The 20,751-nt window shown below is 42.5% G+C and overlaps 1 protein-coding gene across 2 annotated transcripts in view; it reads left to right on the plus strand.

Moving 5' to 3' along the window:
* Positions 1-20,751, plus strand: part of GNS (glucosamine (N-acetyl)-6-sulfatase) — a 63,238-nt gene that overhangs the window by 18,231 nt on the left and 24,256 nt on the right. For both annotated transcript variants that reach the window (XM_057741627.1, XM_057741625.1), the window contains exons 7-12: positions 1,409-1,491; positions 2,778-2,896; positions 4,988-5,091; positions 11,222-11,323; positions 18,555-18,662; positions 19,663-19,773. In XM_057741627.1, coding sequence (XP_057597610.1) covers positions 1,409-1,491; positions 2,778-2,896; positions 4,988-5,091; positions 11,222-11,323; positions 18,555-18,662; positions 19,663-19,773 — 627 coding nt within the window. The remainder of the gene's footprint in view (positions 1-1,408; positions 1,492-2,777; positions 2,897-4,987; positions 5,092-11,221; positions 11,324-18,554; positions 18,663-19,662; positions 19,774-20,751) is intronic.

Consider the following 20,751-nt stretch of genomic DNA (forward strand, 5'->3'; position numbering starts at 1 on the left):
GTTCTTTTGATAACCTCTCTGCTGGCTCTCCTCCTGCCTGGGAGTGGCTGAGACACGTCCCTTGGGGCTGAGCTGGGCCTGCAGCAGTCTCCTTTGGGTGGCCCTTACCACACCCGAGGCATAGGAAGAAGAGGGAGGGGTGACTCAGTGCAGCGTGATTGGGAAGGGAAGTTGAGTGGAGAAATGGGCCAGGGCGGGCTGTGACCTGAATACTGTTCGCCTCATGTGCCATTTACCCTTCCCTCAGCACAAAAGATTGGCAGTTTGCTGGTTCAAAAGCAAAAGGCTTCTACTGCCTCATGCCTGTTACCCAGAAATCTTAGTTGCTTGTGAGGTGGTAGAAAGATACGGGTCTTGGAGTTAGATTCAGTGTTACTGCTCTCTAGCTAAGTGACCTGACCATGAGCAAGATGCTTAACTTGCATTTTTCTCTCTCAGGTGGGGGATCGTGACCTCTCCTGCAACTCTTGTGTGGGTTAAAGTGCACAGAAACATCTAGCACGTTGCCTGGCACATTGTAGGCATGTGCTTGCCATGTATGGTGTTAAACCAAGTTTTAAAACAGAGTGCCATTCTCCCTGTGTTCCAGAAGAAGTTCATAGATGTTCCCATGACTAAGTAAGGGTAGAAACTTCAGGTTAAATAAGTCACTGCTACAGAATTTCTCAGAGTTACTCGTGTTCTAACATGAATTGCAACAGGAAGATATGCTCTGTAGCGTTTATCAAGTATATTAACTAAAGAAGGCTGTGAGGGTCACAGTTTGTGAGATGGCAACTTAGGGTTTTATGAATAGGGAGGAGAGAATCAATGCTGTTTAGCAATTTTTTTTTAAACTCTGACTTTTTTATTTAAATGAGAAGAACCCTCTAGATTTGGACTTGAAGTTTTAGGAAATTGCGGTGATGATATTTTTCCCAAGGTCCAGGGATGATCAACATCTTAGGTAGGAAAATAGAGAGCGTGGAATGATGACTTATTAGGCAAAACTTAGAGGAAGGTCAAGTTAATATTTACCCTTTTGTAGTTTGGGTGGTAGACCCAAGCACAGACTCCTAGTTAGAAATCTACTAGTCAGTAGTTTCCAGTATCTTTCACTAAATCTCTTGTTAGTGCTACTAACAATGGAGCCCAGGCCTTCTACTGTTAGGGAGGTGATGGGAGAAAGCGAAAGAATGAGCGATGATTTGCAGAAGGTTTTTTGTGTTGTTTTGTTTGTTTGTTTGTTTGTTTTTACAAATGCAGGGAAGGGAAGTGGGGTTGGGTGGTGGAGGAAAAATCTGAAGTTGCTTAAGTGGGTTTCAGTTCCTTTTTGCTCAAGTATTAAGTGATTCTTTTCATTATCTACTCTGGTCGTTTATTTGACTGTGGTGACTTGGTGTTAACTTTTTTTTCTCTTAAATTTTAGAACAAGCACTGGTTAATTAGGCAAGCCAAGACCCCGATGACTAATTCTTCAATACAGTTTTTAGATAATGCCTTTAGGAAAAGGTAAGAGCTGCTCCTTTCTCAGTCTGGGTGGTCTTTGAGGACTCTCAGAAGCAGCGCGTGAACAGGGGATTGCACGGCGTGGTTATCTCTGAGAAAAAATCAGAGGGTAGCAGGTTGTTGGGAGAGACTCTAATGGGAGGTCTTTACATTTAGCTACCAGGTGGCCTTTGGACCTCAGGATTAATTAAACAGTCCCTTTTTATGACTTGTTAAAATGTTGCAAACTGGAGCTTTTTGGCTTTTTAAAAAATTTCCTATATCTAAAGAAAAGGTTACTTGGTGAGAGATCAGCCCCAACATTTGCATGAGCCACAGTATTTGCGTGAGCCCCAATATTTGCATGAGACCCAAAGGCTTAAATTAGAGCAAAATATTTGCCTTTGCTGTTTTTAGTGTGTAAGAAGTTCTTTTAAGTCAGTTTCTAAAAGTGCATTACTTTCTCTCAAGGTGCATTTAGTTTTAGGACAGAGGTTGGCAGCCTTTTTCTGTGAAGGGCCAGGCAGTAAGTATTCCAGGCTTGCAAGCCGCGTTGTCTCTGCAGCTGTTGCTCAGCAGTGCTGTTGCAGCGCAAAGCAGCCCTGGACAAGGCAAGAGGGAATGAGCGTGGTTATGCTCCAGTAAAACCTTATAGATGAAAACAGTCCATTGTTGTTTCATGAATGTAGAGTTTCCGATTTGCAAGGTGAAAAGATCCTGGAGATGTGTTTCACTATGTGAATATACTTAGCATCACTGACCTGTACACTCAAAAATTGCTGAGACAGTAAATTTTATGTTCCATGTTCTGTACTACAGTTTAAAAACAAGAAAACAGACAGTGGTCAAGCTTTGGCCCGTGGCTACAGTTTGCTGACCCCTAGTTAGACCATTAAATATCATTGTGGCACAGGTCAGTCTGAACTCTCCTCTCAGTAGTCATTCAGGGCTGAGTTGACAGCTTTCCCTTCCAGTGGTCTTTCATTCTCATCACCAGTCATGATAAATTATAAAGCTCAGTGGTTATAAAAAGCTTCGTTTATTTCTGTGGAATCATTTAAATTTGGAATCAGCTAATTGTGTTCTGCAATTTTCTAATCTGTGTTTTGCAGTGAAGGGAAGGAAAGGAAATATGGGATTTGAGCTTTTGGGGAGAGTGGCTTTGAGGGGGTCTTTTGGGAGGGAGGTTGGGAGCGTTTTTGGTTTGGTTTTGGAGGGTTTTTTGGACTTTGCTTTTGCTTTTTTGGCAAGATAGCAGTACCTCAGCCGTTGTCTCTGAAGTCCCATTGCTGCCCTCTCTTCATATCCAGGTGGCAGACTCTGCTGTCAGTTGATGACCTTGTGGAGAAGCTGGTCAAGCGATTGGAGTCCAACGGGGAGCTCAACAACACCTACATCTTTTACACCTCAGACAACGGCTATCACACAGGTAAGGGGCAGGGCTAGGTGCTCCCATGACCTTCAAGAGGTACCTTTCCTTTCTCACCCAGTCAGTAGCACTGGCAGGGAGCTCCTTTCCTTTTAAAGTGGTGGACAGGCCAGAGGGAGGGTCTTGCCCTCAGGGCCCCTCTGGTTAGGAGGCCAACTCATTCCCCTTTGGAGAGACCAGGTTTCATTATTTGCTGTTTCACAAGCTAAATTACATGGTGTTCTAGGAGTCTGAGCAAAGAGTGAGCTTGATAAGTTGGAGGCAGGCTTTATCAGAGAGGTCAGAAATTGAACTAGATTTAAAGGACAAGTGGATCTTAGAGAACACGGGTATGATATTTTACACAGGAAGACCAAGAGAGGGTTGTCTGGGGGGAAAACTTTCTTGTGAAGTTAGGTTTTTTGGGTGTGTGTGTATGTGGTTTTTGTTTTTCATCTTTTCGTAACCGCAGTGTGAGTCAGCCCCGTGTCCTTGACTTTCATCCTTTCTGCTTGGACCTTCTGTAGTTAAAAAATCAATACTTTCTTCTTTCTCCACTCTTTTACATTTCCTGAACTTGAAGGGAGTTAACCTGAGGCTTGTTACACAGGAGCAGGTGGATCAGGCATCACACGGGTTATTATGAATATTCTTAAGCACTCCAAGTAGAGGCTAGTAAAATGACCCCATTGTCCAGCTTTAATTTTCAGCTGCATGGGCCCAGTCTTTTGAATTCCTCATACCTTCTTCACTTTTTCTTTTTTAGCTAGAAGTTTTTTGTTTTTTGGTTTTTGTTTTGTTTATTTATTTATTTATTTATTGGCTGTGTTGGGTCTGCATTGCTGCACATGGGCTTTCCCTAGTTGTGGCGGGGGTGGGGCTACTCTTCGTTGTAGTGCACAGGCTCCTCATTGCCATGGCTTCTCTTGTTGAGGAGCACAGGCTTTAGGTGCATGGGCTTCAGTAGTTGTGGCATGTGGGCTCAATAGTTGTGGCTCACAGGCTCTAAAGCTCAGGCTCAGTAGTTGTGGCACACGGGCTTAGTTGCTCCTCGGCGTGTTGGATCTTCCTGGAGCAGGGATTGAACCTGTGTCCCCTGCATTGGCAGGCGGATTCTTAACCACTATGCCACCAGGCAAGTCCCTAGCTGGAAGTTTTTAAAGAAAGTCCAGACGTGATTCCACAGGTCAACACTTGATTGTGCATCTGACTTGGTTATTACATATCAGAATCTACACGAACTTCACGTGCTACCTTTGGTTTTTATGTGTCCTGAGGCCGTCCTTTGCCACTGATTTATTGGAAAACTGGTCTTTTGTCCTTTAGAATCACACATGCTAGATTTGGCTAATTGCTTATGTGATGCCTTAACTTGTTTATCTGTGCTCAACATTTCCTGTAGATTGGTAGTTAGACGTAGCGTCTTCATAGAAATTCACATTTCCAGCAAGAATGCTGTCTCGGTGATGCTCTATGTATTGATACATCCTCTGTATTTACATCCTGACACCTGCGGGTGTGGGTGCCCCACTTTAGGGATGCTAGTATTGATTGATGGCTCATGTGGTATCAACCTGAGCCTGTCATACAGCTTCTATTGATGGTTGTTGCTTAAATCTGTTCCCTCAGAAGTTGCAAAATTTGACTTCATAATTCTGTTCTTCCTTTTGCATTTATTCGCTGGCATTCCTCAGAGAATTTCCCTCCTCAACTATTTGGTTATCTTGAAACGAGGTTTATTCAGGAAAGGCTGGTTGAATGGTTTTGTCTTGTTTTTTAGCAGCTTTTAGTGTAACTTCCTTCAATGGTGATCAGGTTGACTATCTTACATAAGTAATGTATTTGTGCTTCAGTACTTCCTAGTTACTCCTTTTGCTGAATTTGCCTATTTTAGACTAGGGAGTCCCTCTAGGCATTTATTTAAAGAAGGTGAGCTCATTGTTTCCTGCTGTATAGTAATAAGAGACCTGGGCAAACTTAAGCTTTCCATTAAAACACCATAATTCATAGAACAAGGCTATTTTTGGTTTTTACTGTTTATCGAATGAATGCACACCTGTGTGACACTTGTATCTTGGCTCCATCTTTACCCTATGCATTTTTTTTTTTCAGGACAGTTTTCTTTGCCAATAGACAAAAGACAGCTATATGAGTTTGATATCAAAGTTCCACTGTTGGTTCGTGGGCCTGGGATCAAACCAAATCAGACAAGCAAGGTAGGTTCCCGACAAAGTGATGCTGTTTACAGGTTGCATTTTCTGAGGAAAGAAAGCTTTTCCTCTTTAAGAGGAGGCTGATTCGATTTCTCCTCCTTTGAGGACGAAGGCTGATTTGGCCTAAGATTTTGCAAGTGTATTTATAAGCCTTGCAAACAGTGATTCTTCTTTCTTTCTTCTTTTTTTATTGAAGTATAGTTGATGTACAATATTCTGTAAGTTACAGGTGTACAATAAAATGATTCACAATTTTTAAAGCTTGTACCCCATTTAGTTATTTTAAAGTATTGGCTGTATTCCTCTCATTGTACAATATATCCTTGTAGCTTATTTCGTACCTAATACCTTGTACCTCTTAATCCCCTCCTATACTGCTTCTCCTCCATCGCATCTCCCGGCTGGTAACCACTCGTTTGTTCTCTGTATCTGTATTTTGTTACATTCAGTCGTTGTATTTGTTAGATTCCACATATAAGTGATATCATACAGTATTTGTCTTTCTCTGTCTGACATATTTCACATAACATGATGCCAATAAACTGCTGGCTGCCCACTGTTAGCTGTGTTTTCCCCCATGTATACGTATCATATCAGCGTGAATAGCTTTTGGTTGTCTTTTAAGACTAGATCTTTATTTGGTCCTCGAGCAGTGACTTCACCAGGGTGCTCATCAAAACTACCTTCCAAAACTGGAAAGCTCTCCATCCAGAAAGGTTCAGATTGATTCATTTGTACTGGAATAGAAACCCTGCCTGTGCTGTTTTTTCTCAAGTTCACAATGATTCTGAGAGGCGGCCCAGTTTGGGGCCCACAGCCGGGCAGAGCAGGGCTCTTCAGGCTTTGTTGTGTGTACACATCCCCTGGGGCCTTGTTGAAATGCAGATTCTGAGTCTGCATTCCATCCTGTTCCCAGGGGTTCCTAGGTGATGTCTGCTGCTGGTCTGACCTCCCTCTGAGTAGAAGGCTACAGAAAGCCTCTCTCTTGAGAATTTAGCCCCCTCTCTGTGGGACGCTTCCTCACTAATGCCTTTCTGCTTTACTGATTCTCTCTCTTAGAACTGTCATAAAGTATCACATTCTTTTATTCATTACCCTCTAAACAGGCCTCTTCTTTCAATGGAGGAAGGCAAGTTTGGAAGACCAGTCTTAAAAGTTTTTTTTGATCTTGGTGTTGGAAGCTGGTTGAGGAGGACACATCTGCAGCTACATGTGTTTCCAGGGAGCAGGGCTACTAGGGCCATGTCCAGCCGGTGCGGGGAAGGAGGCTGATGGGAACACAGTGACGTGTCAGCCAGCTGCCCACAAAACAGACTGTTCCTTTTTTCTGCACGTGAACAGTGGCATCTAAATGTTAAAGTCAGAAACTTCACCTTCTCTAAATCATCTAAGTAAAACCAGGTCCTAGGAAGCCATTTCAACAATAACCTATATTGAATGCTTAGGATGTGACAGGTGCTGTTCCACGTGTATTACCTGCATTGATTCAGTTAACCTTCACAGCCTTATGAGATGTGAATACTATTATCCCCATTTTACAGATGAGGAAACTGAAGTATACAAGTTCAGTGATTTGCCCACAATGGTGTAGCTAAAGACTGTCAGAGCCCTGCATTTGAATTACACGACAGCTCAGACAACAGTATTTCTTAAGTATCTTCCTGTGCCAGCACAGTACACCAGGAGCCTTGGGTCACAGCAAGAGCAATCAGGGAAGATCCGTTCTTAACATCCTGCGTCAGAGGAGCCAGATACTTGCGCTGCAGTTGTCCGTGAAAGCCTCTGAGGCATTGGGGCAGAGACCCAGGTGTCGAGGATTCAGTTGTGCAGAGATCTGTGGAAGGGCGTCCTGAGCGGCAGAACAGTGCATGTGAAGGCACAGAGAGGAGAGTGAGCTTGGCCTGCTCGGAGGACACATGGTGGCAGTTGTGTGGAACCACTCTCCCTTCCTCCAGGACCCATCTCTCCCACCTTCTCGTCTTTGTGTAGCTGGCTGCTCCTCCTGTCTGAATGCCCACCTCACTCCCCTTTCACCGGGCTAAGTTACTTGTCCTTTGGGGCTCTGGTTTAGGACTTCCCTCTGGGACGTCACTACAGACCCCCCCCCACATGGAGTGGGTGCCTTTGCCAGGTTCCCAGCTGGCCTCACACTTACCACACCCAACAGAGTTTGTCTTTTTAATTCTAGGAGTCCCTGGTTGAGAGGTATTATCCAAACTTAGAATACCCAGTTCTTAGTGGGAGTTGGGGGTTAGCAGATATAAGCTATTATATATACAGTGGATAAACAACAAGGTCCTTTTACTGTATAGCACAGGGAACTCTGCTCAATATTCTGTAACAACCTAAATGGGAAAAGAATTTGAAAAAGAATAGATACACGTATATGTATAACAATCACTTTGCTGTACACGTGAAACTAATACAACATTGTTAATCAACTATGTTGTATTATAAAATAATTTTTTAAAAAGGTCCTGTTACATGGCCTCGGGAACTATATTCAATATCCTATGATAAACCATAATGGAAAAGAATATTTAAAAAAAAGAATGTACATGTACGACTGAATCACTTGGCTGTATAGCAGAAATTAAGACAACATTGTAAATCAGCTATACTTCAATTAAGAAAAAGAAAAAAAGAATACCCAGCCCTTAACATACCATGGAGGACATCCAAGTTGTGTGAATGTATATGCCAAGGTAACACAGTAAGTGGCAAAATCAGGTCTGAAAATTAACTGTTTTCAAAACCCATGGTTTTTTGGGAATTCCCTGGCAGTCCAGTGATTAGGACTCTGCTCTCACTGCCAAGGGCCTGGGTTCAATCCCTGGTCAGGGAAATAAGATCCCACAAGCCATGTGGAGCGGCTAAAAAAAAAAAAAAAAAAAAAAAAAACCATGGTTTTTGACACTCTGTGCTGACAGATGTGGTTTGAGAAGTGTGAAGTGCGCCGCTTCCAGGTAACAGTGTGTCGGAGATGGTGGGTGATGCACCGTGTGCTGGCAGCACGGCTGCCTTGGTGCCAGTTCTGTGTGAGGGCCAGAGTGGTGGGCTGAGCGTAATGAGCGGAGCTGGCAGCAGCCTAGTGGCCAAGCAGGGCACGTTTGACCAGTGGATCTGGCTTTGTGTTGGCTGCTGGGGAGAGCAGGGGCAGGTGGTACGGGAGAATGCTAGGCACTGGCTGTTGAGGTCTTCTCCTCTGGCTGGAAATTAATCTAGCTTTCGATTTGGTGGTAGAAGTTCTTCAGACGGACTTTAAGAAGGGAAAAGGTTAGTAGGAAAATGGAAATGACATAGCACGATCCAGGGCAAATAAAATTGAACTGGGAGTCAGGAAGACCACCTTTGGCTTTTTCAGACTTTGGGTAGACTAAGCCTTGGTTTCCCCATGTGAAATTGGGAGGATGCTGAGTGCAGATTCTCAAGTGTAACTAGGTGACGCCCTGGCTTACTCCTTGTTAGGGAAGTGGGGGTTGAGGGGCAGATCCAGATGAAGCAGCCCAAGATGTGTAGAGTTGTCTGCTTTCAGTGTTTTTCAGTAGGTGGATTTGGGGTGCTCTCTGGTATGCTTTGGGTCTTTTTTCTGAAAGCCTTACGTGAACTCTTTTAACATCAGGGCTTAAATGTCTGTGTGGAAACCTGATGTACCGTCCTGGGAGCCCTTATTCTTTTGGTTAATTCTGCAGCACTGTCCTTCTTCCAGAGCTAAAAAATAAGCAGCTTCAAGGCATGATATCCCTCGATCTCATGCCCTAGAGTTTTTTAGGATCTTTTTATTTTTATCAAAATGTCTATATACCTAAATCCTTAGAAAATTCCGAAACAAACTGTGAGCCTGTGATTTATGAAGTAATTTACTTGGTCTTGTCAGAGCCTTTTCTGTTCCAGTCCATAAATGGACCTTTAAGTTTATACTCAGTGATAAAAGCAGCACCATTTTAGGAATTGGAAATGCTGATGTTTCTAGACGTCCTTATGATGATGGGCTCATAAGTATCCATTCTAATTCTTGGCTGTATAAAAACCAGAAGAGGTATAATTCTCTCTTGAGTTCTTCACTCATACTTGGTACCTACTGGAAGTCTCCCATCTCCTGACATTGTATGCTAATTTTGAGACTCTGCATCTTAGTCAAAACCCAGTAGGAAGAGAACTAGTCCGTGATTTTTAGGGATGATGTGGTCACTGTAGCCTCCTGGGAAGCAAGGTCCTAACTGCCACTAGAGGGCACTCCCATCCATCGCTGATGGCTCAAGGCCATTCCTGCTGAGAGTGGCAGTTGCTGTTTTACATCTCTGTGCGTTTTATTATTTTGGTGCCTTGGACATGTTAATAATACCTGTGGGATTGGCTTCACTTTACTTTCTGGACATCACTGGAGATCTGTCCATCACCTTTTGGAGTCTTGTTGCCTTTATCTGATGCTGAAAGTGGTGTCTCTCCTTTCCTGCCATGGTCTCTTCCGTATTCATACTCACTCTTGCTGACTGTATTCTAAGCCACTCTGTCTGCCTGGGGAACTTGTGACCAGGAAGGAGATCTCCAACGCTGGGTTTTATGTATTCCCTAGAGACACAGTTTTTGTGTGTTTTTATCCTCAGTAACGCATGGATTGCTTTCCCCTGTGAGTTGCCTGCTGCTGAAGGGTGATTTCTGACAGTTGCAGAGTTACACTAATTGGTTCAGAGTCAGGAAATGCATATCGGTCTGCCCTCCAGGAGCCATCCTAGCTCCCAGAAAATCTGGCTGCTACTGGACAGTGTGCTCTGAAGATGTTTTCTTGCCTTTCATGTCTGTACTTTTGGTTTTGTTTTTAAACTAAAAGTAGCAGGATTAGATTTGTTTCTTTTTCCCCGTTTGGCTTCTCCTGAGATGATCTGAGTTTTCTCAACAGTTTTAAAGACTATTATTTATTTCCAGTAAATGGCAGCTTTATAGCTACAGGCTGCTGAGTTTGTTTCAGTTACTTCTGTTTCGTTTCCTCATCTGTAAAATGGGGGAAATACTGCTTCCTAGAATTGTGGGGAGGGTTAAATGAAGCTAAGCATTAAGCACCGGCCCAGAATAGGTGCTTGGTGAACACCAGTTCCCTCCGTTTCCCTGGTGGAGTATCTGCAAGGCTTTTTCTACCCTGTGACCACGTGACTTCTAGACCCTCTGCTACCAAAGTTCATGTGGTTGTTGAGCCAAAACATATATGGGACAGTCCAGATTGAGATGTTGTAATTGTAAACTACCAGATTTCAAACACTCGGTTCAAAAATTCTTTAAAAGTAAAATGTCATCAATTTTTTGTATTGCTTACATGTTGAAATAGTAATATTTAAACATTTACAATGAATTTCACCTTTTTTTAATTTTTTTACTTCAATGTGGTCACTAGGCAATTTTAAATTACATGTATGACTCTTGTTCTGTCCCTATTGGACTCTGCTGGTTTAGGCCCGGTAAAGGTATTGTATACAGAAGAAAAATAGTCCAATAAATCAAGGAGGTATGGCAAGGTATAAATGCTGGACAGTGTCTTTAATTTCTACAATGTTTAAAAACATCCAGGTTTTGCGCTCTTTAAGGAAACTTATTGATGCAATGTTGGGATAAGTTTTTTGCAGTCTTCAAAGTCTACTGCAGACATTCTTTTAGCAGTGTTGTCATTTTTAAAAACTATTAAAAAGGCTCATATCCTCACTGATGACATTCAACCTTTGAGCCTTTCAAAAATGTGAGGAGTCAATTTGAAGTCAAGTTTAATGAACCAATAAGAGTAATCAAGTTGGAAAACACTTTGTATAAAATAGCCCGACATTTTTCTCATCATTCATAACAGCCTCAAAGCAATCCTAAAGGAATCTTGAAAAATGTTTTGATCAGTAACGTATGGGTAGAATAAACATAACTTCCCAGGAGCATGTATTATAAACTTTATAAGACTTTATGTTTTGTATTTTAAATTATCATAGTTATATTTGAATATATGCAGTAGGAAGTATGTGCTGTACAAAAGTTAATACTAAGTGTTGTTCATCTCACAGGTGGGTTGGGGGAAAGAGAACTGTAGTGTAGATAGAAAAGGAAAATGGGACCAACTGTGTTATAGATCAGTTGACTGTTTCTTCCTCTCTCATAGATGCTCGTTGCCAACATTGACTTGGGTCCTACTATTTTGGACATCGCTGGCTATAGCCTGAATAACACACAGATGGATGGGATGTCTTTCTTGCCCATTTTGGTGAGTATAAAGCCCTCAATCAGGCCTGAGCCAAAACTTGGGAATAAATTTCAGGTTATATAAGTAGACTTAAAATTTAAATCATAAAACTATTAAATTTGGGGAGTGGAGAATAGACTTTTTCTCTTGTCTGTAGTGGGAAGGAGTTTTGTTAAAAACAGACCGGACACATAAAACAGAGCTCTATATTCTCCCTTGTTCCCTTCTCCCCCAAAAAGCCCCATCATAAAATTAAGACAGGTGACAAATTGGAAAAACATTTGCAACATATATGAGAAAGGATAATTAGTCCTAATAGATGAGTTCTTAAAAGCAAAGATTAATACCCCAGTATAAAAATGGGCAAAAGAATTGACTAATCAACTCTCAAAAGAATTAAAAATGGCCAAAGTCAGTGCAGAAAGATTGCTTCAATGCTGATCAAAGAAAGGCTTAACTGAGGGAGGCCTCTATCGCCTGTAGAACTGGCAAGGATGAAAAAGGTTAATACCCAGTGTCTATAGGAGTCTGAGAAAATGAAAGCTACTCAGGCTCTGTTCATTGAAGTGTAATCAGCAGAAGCTATCAGTAGGCTAATTTAACAAGACCCATCACTTCAAAGTACACACGTCAAGCATTTCCATCAAATAAATTTCTTAGAATTTATTCTGAGAACAAAATTCATTCAAGAAATATTTGAGTACCTACTGTGCCTAGCAATGCACAGAGCTAAGTATAAAAACTACATGTAGTATTTATTAATAGAAGAAAATTGAAAACCTAAGTATACAGTAGGGAATTGGTCAAATTGTGGCACAGTTAAACGAACACTAAATGATGTAGATAAGTATACACTGACGTGGAAAAATGCCCACCACATACTGTAGGGAGAAAAGGTTTCAGAACAGCATCTCTTTCTCATTAAAAATATATGTAAAAATGTTTGAGCATAGAGAAGTTTGAAGGATTAATACTCATTGCATGTGACTCTTACTGATTTGTCTGAGTCTACCACAGTTATTAGGTAATATATGATTCATACGAGACAGTGCACACAACTCACTTAAGTTATGAAATACGAGAAATACCCATGAACCCATCATCCCATTTAAGAACCAAAGTGGTCCCCATACTGATGCATCTTCCCATGGGCTCCTCCCCCTCCCAGCCCTTACCTGCCCATACATGGGAGCGCTTTTCTGAATTTTATGGTTGTTATTCTGGCTTTTAGTTTTTCGTGATTACCATGTGTGTGTCCCTAAACAAGATACCTATGTTGGGGGCAAAAAAATACCTGTCTTGTCTTGCACTCTGAAAGTGACATTCTACCAGTTGTAATCAGGACTTTTTTTTTTTCATTCTGTAAATATTATCTATTAAAAATATATGTATACATTGTTATTATGTGCCAACACAGTTCTAGGTGCTGAGGATACAACAAATGAATCAGTCAAAAATTTCCACGCTCCTGGGGCTTATGTTATTATTTCACAATTGTATAGGAAGTTGTCAAGCACTTTCATATAAATCAGGACTTTTCAGTTCATTGTTGTTTGCAAATTGATCCGTATTGTTCACAGATGCCTAATATTTCATTGTAAGAAGGAACGCATCACCACTTAATAGTGTTTTCTTGTCATGGTACATTTGTGGTGCTCTGGTTTTGTTCTAGGAACAGTGCTGCTACAGCATTCTCATACATGTTTCCCAGTGAGCGGGTGTTTATGCCCCAGGGTTACAGGAAACTCACAAGTTCATTCCTGCAAATAGTACCAGGTTATTGTACAAATTTTTCATCAGTTTATAGTCCCACCAGTAATGTATGAGAGTTCCCTTTGCTCTTTATGAAACTGGCAGACAACATAATTTTTGCCAACCTAGGGGGTGAAAAAGATCAAAATTATATTTGGTCCTACTGTGCATTTCTTTATTAAGGAGATGAATCGTTTTTTTAACAGCTTGATTCACTTACTATACAATTCACAAATTTAAGGTTTACATTTCACTAGTTTTTGATATATTCAGAGTTGTACAACTGCATCGTAATCTAATTTTAGAACATTTTCATCACCCCAAAAAGAAACCCCCAAATATATCAGCAATAATCTGTTTTCTTTCCCTGTAGGTTGGTCCTCTGTGGACATTTTCTAGAAATAGAATCACACAGTATGTGGTCTCTTGTGACTGGGCGAAAAGGGTCATCCCCACTGTAACATGTATCAGCACTGGACTTCTTTCTATTACTGAACAGTAGTCCACCATATGGATGTGTCACCTTTATTTATCCAGCCATCAGCTGATAGATATTTGGGTTGTTTCCCCCTTTTGACTGTTTGAATAACACTGCTGTGAACATTAGTGTATAAATTTTGGGGTGAACTAATGTTTTCCATTCTCTTGACTGTAACCCTAAGAGTAGAATTACTAGGTCATGTGGTGATTTTATGTTTACCCTTTTGAGGAACTGCCGGACTGTTTCCGAAGTGACTGCACCATTTTATATATTCCCACCAGCAGTGTAAAAAGGTTCCAGTTTCTCCGCATCCTTGCCAGCACTTGCTGTTCCCTTTTTATTATGTCTTAGTGGGTGTGAGTGGTACTCATGGTGGCTCTGATTTGCGTTTCCCTAATGGCTAATCATGTTGAATATCTTGTCTTGTGTTTATTGGACATTTGTATACCTTCTTTGGAGAAATGTCTATTCAGATCCTTTGCCCATTTTTTTCAGTTGGGTTTTTGATCAGGGAGTCATCTTTCATTTTGCCTTGTGTGTTTCTTCCCTTGTGAAATGCCTCTCTTCGCCTGTTATATCCTTGCCATTTGTTGTCCTTTCCCCACATGAAGGTATGAGAACACAGGAGTTGAATGTGTAAATCATCTCAGTTTATGGTTAGTGTGCTTCGTGTCTTGTTTATAAAAATGCTTCTGAACCTTGAGGTCAGAAGACAATTCTTGCAAATTTTCTTCTAAAAGTTTTGTAGTTCTGCCTCTTACATTCAAGTCCTTGATGTAGCTAGAGTTGGTTTTCTTGCATAGCAGGAGTCAGGGATCCAGTTTCACTTTTTTCTCTATAAATACTCAATTGTCTTTTCTGTTCCACAGATCTGTCTATTCCTGAACCGGTATCTTTTTATCTTGTTATAAAGCTGTATAATTAAATCTTTGCATGGGCACACCTTTCTCATTGTTCTTACGGGTAGCCTAGGAGGTAGTTACCTCTCTTACATGTAAACTTTAAAAACAGCTTTTCAGATGCCTTAAAAAATCATTCTGGGCTTTGGCTGGAATTGCAATGAATCTATAGATCAGATAGAGGGAAATTTGTATCTCTTAACTCTTCCCGTAGAATTCTTAAACTGTATACCTTATTTATTTCTAATTAGGAGAAAAAAAACCTTCACTGTGGGGCTAAAATCACTATGCTATTTATAGTTAACTTCTCTGCAAAGTTTTGGAAATGCCACTTAGGACATGGCTCTTTTCCTTGTTCATGTTTTGTTTTGGAGGTTCGTCCAGTGACATCTCTGGTGTGTTAGGGCTGCAGAGCAGTTTGTGGCTGTCATACATCTAGCTCTGCCCTGATACGGCAGCTACAAGCCACGTGTGACTATTTAAATTAACTAGAATAAAATGAGATTCACTTGCTCAGTGGCTCTAGCCACATATCAATGCTCAGAAGCTGTTGTATTGGGCAACACTTATAGAACATTTCAGCCAGAAAGTTCTGTTGGAAGGGGCTGCTCTAGACCAGGGACTGGCACACCCCTGTGGGCCACATCAGGCCTACCCCGTGTTGTAAATGAAGGTGTATCCCAACACAGCCGTGCTCATCCATGCATGTAGTGCTCAGTCTCCTTTCCTGCTGCAATGGCAGAACTGAATAGTTGCAACAGAGACTAAATAGCCACAGACCCTAAATACTATCTGGCCTTCGACAGAAAAAATTGACCTCTCCCGACCATTAGTCTCAAACTTGGTGACACATTAGTATCATCTGGGAAACTCATATAATAACACCTGGGTCCCAGCCCCAGAGAGACTGATTAATTGGCCAGAGGTGTGACCTAGCCCTTGGAATTTTCAGGGCTCCCCCGGTGGTTTTAATACGCAGCCGAATTGGAGGCTCTGCTCCAGACCTCCCAGGAGCTCTTTTCTCTTCTGTATACTTTGACATTTAAGTGTGCGGTTTTGAGGTCCACTCACATCTGGTAAGCTTTTCCCCTGACTCCCGGCCTCTGTGGCTCAGGGTTGGCAGAACGGGCTCTTACAGGGGAGTTGGCAGCTTCTGGAGGCTCCTGTGACTTACGATCTCTGAGACCTTCATCTGCACAGGATCGTTGTGGTTTCATCATAGAAGAGTGAGTTGGGACTTGTGTTCTCCTCTGACTCTCCATTTCCAGGCAGCTGTGGCATTCCACGGCCTTGTGCAGGCCCTCACCCGTTCCCCACTGTGGTCACCAGGCTAAACAGGTCCACTCGAGAAACCAGCATTCATCAGCAGTGTCCGTGGGGCTGGTTCAAATGCAGGTTGCTCCTCGCCCCCATGGAAATTAAGAATTAGTGTTTGTAGAGCACAGGGAACTCCACTGTACAGTAGAAACTAACACAACGTTGTAAAACAACTATACCTCAATTAAACAAAAAAAAATTTGCATTTGTAACAAGTCCCCCGCTGCTACTGCTGCTGCTGGGGGCACATTTTGAGCACCATTGTCTTGGAGCAGCCTTCTCAGATTTTACAGTGCATATGAGGCACCAGAGGGTCTATTAAAATGCAGACTCTGGCTCCTTAAGGCTAAAGTAGGGCCTAAGATTGTGCATTTCTAACAAGCCCCCAGGTGCTGCTGATAGACCACAAACCAGACTTAGACTACTAAGGCTATAGACCATTTTAAGAGCCCCTTCTAACCTGGCTTCCCCATCCCTGTCTCCAGTCCACCTCTAGATTCTGCTGCCAGTCTGACTTTCCTAAAGCACAGCCTTGATTGTGTTACTTCCCTGCTCAAACTCCCCTCCCCCCAACCCCTCCCCCCTTCTTAGCTTCCCATCACCTGTGCTCTTTGTAGAACAAGTGGGCAGCCTGCTGTGAGGTAGCAGCGGCTTCTCCACCTGCCTTGGCACTGCTTCCTTGGCTGAAAGCTGGATATCAGGTGTTCTGCTTCCATCCTGTGCTCACGTTGTTCTTTTGATCCCAAACTCCCTTCTACTTCTGGATCCTTCCTCCTTTCACCATTTGCGTACCTGTCTTAAACTTTCCCGTTTCAGATGCTGCTGCTGCTTTCCTTGTGCTCCACTGATGTGCAGCAAAAATTAAATTAATTTTTCCAAGGGTGAGTCAAAAATTATCAGCACTCAGGCTGTAGAATTTATCTTAAGTAACTTAAGAAAAATACGTCATTTTTTCGACATAATCTCCTTGCTTTTCAATACATTTTGTCCATATGTCAACAAGCTTTCATATTCCCTCATTTTAAAATGTTTTAGGCTGAGCTGTGAGCCAAGAATGCACTGCTGTCTTCATTTCTTCATCAGAAGTGAGTCTTTGTCCTTGTAGGGCTAGTTTCAGGGGACCAAACAGGTGAACGTCCAGTGGAGCAAGATCAGGACTATAGGGAGGATGCTTTAACACCTCAAAACAAAGTAATCCACGACAGACTTAGGTTTTGAAAAGTTTGTGCAAGATGGGTACTAGAGTAACTCATGGAAGAGCATATACAGAAGTGTTTGGATATCTGCTAACAAAATTTGGACCGATACTGTAAGGAAGGTGAAAGTTTCTTAAAGAGAATCATTACTGGTGACGAGACATGGATTCATCACTACACACCTGAGAGTAAACGGCAGTATGGAATGGAAACATCCTCAGTCACCGACCAAGAAAAAGGTCAAAAGTCAACCAGCAGCTGGAAAATTGATGCTTACAGTTTTCTGGGATTCTCAAGTGCCAGTATTGGAACATTATCAGGAAAAAGGTTCAACAATCAAAGTGCATGTTACAGTGAGATGCTTATTGAAGAGCTGAAGCCTAAACTTCAGATTAAATGCAGAGGACTGCTGTCCAAGGCTCTTGTGATCTTGCATGACAGTGCATGTCTGCACACTTCTATCCACACTATCAACACTCTGCAAAAACTTCTTTTTTTGGTGTTAAAGCGTCCTCCCTGTAGTCCTGCTCTTGCTCCATTGGACTTTCACCTGTTTGGTCCCCTGAAAGCAGCGCTACGAGGACAAAGATTCACTTCTGATGAAGAAGGGAAGACAGTGGTGCTTTCGTGGCTCACAGCTCAGCCTAAAACATTTTTGAATGAGAGAATATGAAAGCCTGTTGACAGATGGACAAAGTGTACTGAAAAGCAAGGAAATTATGTCAAAAAATGATGTATTTGTCTTTTCTAAAAGTTACTTAAGAGAAATTCTACAGCCAGAGTGTGGATAAATTTTGACTTACTAACCATATATATGGTATCTTCATTTGGACCATCAAGAAGTACCTCAACCCTGTCACAGTCCTTAGCACACCAACCCTCTTTAATTTCTCAGTATGAGCTTAGAAGAGTTCTCACAGGGTTTTATAGACAGTATTGTTTATTCTTTTTTTAAAAAAAATTATTTTTGGCTTCATTGGGTCTTTGTTGCTGCGCGTGGTCTTTGGTTGTGGTGAGTGGGGGCTATTCTTCGTTGCAGTACGTGAACTTGTCATTGCTGTGGCTTCTCTTGTTGCAGAGTTCAGGCTCTAGGCATGCGGGCTTCAGTAGTTGTGGCACATGGGCTCAGTAGTTGTGGCACACAGGCTTAGTTGTTGTGCGGCATGTGGGATCTTCCCGGACCAGGGCTTGAACCCGTGTCCCCTGCGTTGGCAGGCGGGTTCTTAACCCCTGCTCCACCAGGGAAGCCCAGCATTGTTTATTCTGATCTGAACTTTCAGCACCTTGCCCTGTGACTTTGATGCTCACTTAGCTGCTTTTTCAGTTTCCATTCCCAACCTGCCTCACAGAAGTAGTCTTGGGAAATAACTATTAAATGCTCAAAGCATTTGACAGCACTTGTGAGGACTCTATGAATACCAAACATGATACTTGGTAGCCTTCAGATGCCTCTTTGTTAGTCATTCCCTTCAATTACTGAACGAACAGCCCAATCTGTTTTGATGCCCAAGCCCCCTTTAGCAGTAGAATGAATAACATTGTGAATGAATGACATCTTTATCACAGTCTGTATGCCTCACAGAAACCACTGTTGCTCTCCTTTCTAGCACGGAGCCGGTAATCTGACTTGGCGATCAGATGTCCTGGTGGAATATCAAGGAGAAGGCCGTAATGTCACTGACCCGACGTGTCCTTCCCTGAGTCCTGGAGTGTCTGTGAGTATAGCCTGTGTTGGCTTAGCAGCTTTCTCTCTGACAGCACAGCACGGCATTGGTTTAGATGTGCCAAGTGCTGAAACTCTTAACCTGAGTCCTCCTCTTGTCACTTGACTTTGTCACTTGACTGTGGGAGATTAGGAGGTGGACAAAGGTAAAAATAGTCCTGCAAATGATGCTGCCAGTCTGTTGTCAGAATGTGCACTTCGAATTCTTCTAGTTTTCATAACAAGTTCACATATCTGCCCATCTTCTTACCTTATCGGTACCCCTTCCTGTTTTCTGCCCTTCCCAATTGTGGCACCATGTTTTATTAGGGATGTTACCAGTGGCATCCAGCAGAGGGATGGGTTTCCACCTGTAACCGTGCCATGGCGAGTGTGTTGATTTGGTGGTAGCCAGGCTGCTCGTGGAGGTGGTAACAGCGACATTAAACTCTCTTTAGAGAAGGGGAAATAGGAGAGTCAACTCCAAATGGAAGCCTAACACCAGTGTTACAGTATAGTAAAGAACCAACCAAAAGATGGTATGAAAGATATGATGGAGTAAGAGTTAAGTCCTATTTGGTGATACGAGCGAGCACTCAGACAACTTACTTGCAAATGTTTCCACAAAGCTCATTTTAGCCTCTCTCCAACCCTTTAGGATGAAAGATCCTAATATACTTTAGTAGTGATTCATCTGCGTATTGATTTCTTCTCCTTCCAACTCATAACGTTTTACAAGTGCTCATTACAACTAATGCTTATCAGGAGATTAGCAGACAGGGATGGCAACAGTCTACAAACAGAACAGCCACACCCCATGTTCCTTCATCGAGTCAGCCCTCAGTAAGGAGCAAAGCCTCACATCTGTTGTTGAATTACTTCTCTGTGAAAGGTTTCCTTCTTTCTGTCCATTTGTGTGTCTGGCTTGAGCCAACCTGGCCCCCGCTGTATGCACGTTGCATTCATCGCTACAGAAGGATGCTCTCCTGATAACTTTTTAAATGTCCCTACAGCAATGTTTCCCAGACTGCGTGTGCGAAGATGCATATAACAACACCTATGCCTGTGTGAGGACCATGTCAGAACTGTGGAATTTACAGTATTGCGAGTTTGATGACCAGGAGGTAAGAGAGCCTGCTGCCTCCTCCACTGCTTGTGTCTGCTGCCAGGGCTTTATTGGCGGGACTTGGTGGCAGAAAAGCAATTCCAAGGATGCTCCCTGGGGAAGTTGGGTTTCTTATCTGTACTTGCACTTAGGTTTCCATCAGTTAAGGAAATAGAATTGCACAAGGCCCTACTTGACTTCTCTCTTTGCTGGGTGGGATTTTCTCCGCTTCCACCACCACCCACATACACTTTAAATGCTCCCACTTCACTTTTTCAGAATGCTACACGCCTGGTCTGTTTGCGTCCCTGATAGTTTGGGGTGAAGGTAAGACTCCTCAACCTCTATGGAGATGCAAGGAGTCGGGGCCTTTCTTGGAAAGCGTCTTGGCAACCAGCTTGTTCAGACCCTCTGTCCCCAGCACAGTGTCATCCAGTGCTGCTTAAATAGATTAGCAGGTTAAAGGCAGCATCCTTGGAGGAAGGTGGCTTTTAGCCAGCCCGGATCAGTGTGGGTAGTCTGAAGGATCACACGGACCCCCGTGCCTTGTGGTTTCTTGCTGTTGGTCAGCGAGTGCGCGCCTGCCCCGCCTGGCCGCCCACGTCTCGCCACGTGGAGCCGGTGCTCATTGTGTCCCTCAGAAATTGACTTGCTCACTGCTTGTCACTCGTAAGCACTTCAGACTACAAGCTTCCCGCAGACTCAGCTCCTCCTGCTTTGTAAGTGATATTCTGAGGGTAGCTATTTGAAGCCTTTGTAGGCAAAATATATTCACAGTACATCTTTGCCCATCACGTAACTCCAGTTTGGAGAACACAGTTCAGAATGTGGGGTTCGGGAGAATAGTGATATTAGACATGTCTCATTTTAGAAACAAGATTGTATCTTTCCTCAGTTGGTGTTATCCATCCAAAATTGCTTTTTAAAATAGGAAAACTTAACATTTTTATACCACAGGTTACTTTCATATCTATTCTCATTTGAATCTTCACAGCTG

The sequence above is a fragment of the Hippopotamus amphibius genome, chromosome 7 (genome assembly GCF_030028045.1).
Source record: "Hippopotamus amphibius kiboko isolate mHipAmp2 chromosome 7, mHipAmp2.hap2, whole genome shotgun sequence".
Classification (NCBI taxonomy): Eukaryota; Metazoa; Chordata; class Mammalia; order Artiodactyla; family Hippopotamidae; genus Hippopotamus; species Hippopotamus amphibius.